This window comes from Triticum dicoccoides, chromosome 4A, assembly GCF_002162155.2.
Source record: "Triticum dicoccoides isolate Atlit2015 ecotype Zavitan chromosome 4A, WEW_v2.0, whole genome shotgun sequence".
NCBI lineage: Eukaryota > Viridiplantae > Streptophyta > Magnoliopsida > Poales > Poaceae > Triticum > Triticum dicoccoides.
The window spans coordinates 466,343,280-466,345,492 of NC_041386.1; the positions used below are offsets into that span (position 1 = coordinate 466,343,280).

At 43.7% G+C, this 2,213-nt stretch overlaps 1 protein-coding gene across 2 annotated transcripts in view; it reads right to left on the reverse strand.

Annotated features, from left to right (window-relative positions):
* Positions 1-1,134, reverse strand: part of LOC119286216 (alpha-L-arabinofuranosidase 1-like) — a 7,036-nt gene extending 5,902 nt beyond the window's left edge. The window contains exons 1-2 of one of the 2 annotated variants that reach the window (XM_037565583.1): positions 901-1,134; positions 267-483 (exon numbers count right to left, since the gene is read on the reverse strand). In XM_037565583.1, coding sequence (XP_037421480.1) covers positions 267-452 — 186 coding nt within the window. In that variant the 5' untranslated portion in view covers positions 453-483; positions 901-1,134. The remainder of the gene's footprint in view (positions 1-266; positions 484-900) is intronic. The other variant, XM_037565584.1, reaches the window with a different exon arrangement.
* Positions 1,135-2,213: the final 1,079 nt, after the last annotated feature.

Genomic DNA, 2,213 nt, shown 5'->3' on the forward strand with positions numbered 1-2,213 from the left:
CTTATACAAGGGACTTCATATTTTTATGTCTAACTTTGACCATTAATTTTACCAACAAAAAGTGAGTTATATGCCACAAAAAATATTTCATTGCATGCACATTTCAAAGATTTTCCGATGATATATTTTTATGACATATAATCTATATCTTACAAGTCAAAGTTTGACACGAAATAACAAAATGGCCTTGTATTAGGGAATGGAGGGAGTAATATGTACCATGAAAAAACATAAACTGATATAGTACAAACAAACTGGTATCTTACCTCAAAAAACATCCCAAACAGTGTGTCTGGGATCTTTCGGGCAAGCTGTGACGAGGCATCAACCTTGAGGGTGGCATTCTGTGTCGCCTCTAATTCTGATGCTCGGCATTTGCATCCAAGGCAGAACAGGAGCAGCAAGAATGAGACGGTAGGAACGAGCACTTGTTTGGGACCCATACGCGTCATCTTGTAAAGAACACTAATGTAGTCCGTGTGTCTGTCGAACAAATAACGAAGGAGTCGACTGAATTAGCTGGGAAATGGAAAATCGAAAGAAGTATTGTCAAAAATGATCTTATATTTTGGGACGGAGGGAGTACAAAATAGACGACATGGGATGTGCGAAACAATGGCCATGAGCTACTTAATCCGACTGGAGCTATGTGTTTGCGAATCATGCAGCTGACACAGACGTCTCAAAACGGAAAGTGATTAAGAGCCGACAGAAGCGGTGAGAAACTGTTCTAACAAAAATAGGTACTGTACCGACTGACTGACTGACCCCCTCCCTGGAGCGTTTCATCGAACAACCTGCCTGCATACCCCAAACAGGAAAGGACCGAAACAGGAAGGCGGAGAGTACGATACTGCGACATGCCCACAGAAGAGATGGAGGCGCTAGTAATTTGCTCACCATGAACCCCACAGCCGGCAGCAAGCGGCTGAGGAAGATGGAGGCGACAGGCGAGTGAGTGTACGAGCAGCGGAGGCGCGCGCTTAAGTAGGCGAAGCCGCCACGGCGAGGAAGCAGTGGCTTTGAAGGGAAGGGATGGCGATCGGACGCCGGAGGCCACGGCCGGTTGCTTGCCGGAGTGGGCAGCTTCGGCCGTTGGTTGGTCTGTTGGCCCGCTCGCGCGCGCTGACTGGCCGTCGGGACCCGCTTTATCCGTATGACAAGAGTTTCCATCCTCTATCCCAGATCGAATTAACGAGAAAGGAATCATTTCGTTGTTGCGATAAGACAGGGTGGGGTTGTTGTCGGGCCACTGTCAGATGATTGAATTGAATATCCATTTAGATCGCCTCATTTGTTTATCAGGTGGTGTGCCATACGTAGTCTCCAGAGAGCAGATGAGGAATAATATATTTGAGTTGACCGTTTGGAGCACGGGAATTGCGGATTAGAAATTCATCGCGGAGTTTAGCTTTCCTACGTGAATATTGCATGTCCCCGGGCACTCCCTTAAATCTTACTCCCTCTAAAATGATTAAGTCAAAATAATGTAACTTTGACCAACTATATATATAGATAAATATTTAAGACCTACAAAATCAAAATACCCATGATATGAAAATATACTCCTCATAAAGAATCTCATGAGACTAATTTGGTGTTCTATATGTTATTCTTTTTATTTTCATCAATAAAAGGAGGTTTTTATTAGTTTAAAATATAGCATCAAGCGGATATGATCGTATTGAGCAACACTCAACCTCTGCATAAATAGGATGCACATGGCCAATAGGTTGACAAAAAAAATAAAACGACAAATTGGTGGCGGTAAAGTCCTATGAGACTGAAATTATGCCTATGTCGAAGGAGGAGGAGTACCAAGCCAAAGATTATGTTGCCACTCACGTTTGGTAAAAAACATCCCTGGCCACTCGCTTCAACCGCATACGCATTGTCTTGAACAACGGTTGATACTTCGTTCGGTGCAACATAGAACACATACGGAGTAAGTGCGTACAACAAAAATAACCTGCAAAGAAGAAGGTGATGTCAAAAAAACTGCAAAGGAGAAGAAGTTTTACCGTAGATTTTATTTCTACATAGCCAAAACGATCATAATAAGGAAAACGCTCCCACCCTTATTAGCGTGCAAAACCTATTTGATATACTGTCAAACCAGTATATATTGGCGACCGAGCGAGGCGCGGAGGGGGGTTAAGTCGATGATCGTGCTGATCACTTGGGAGATCTGGCGGGAGCAAAATGAGGCAACT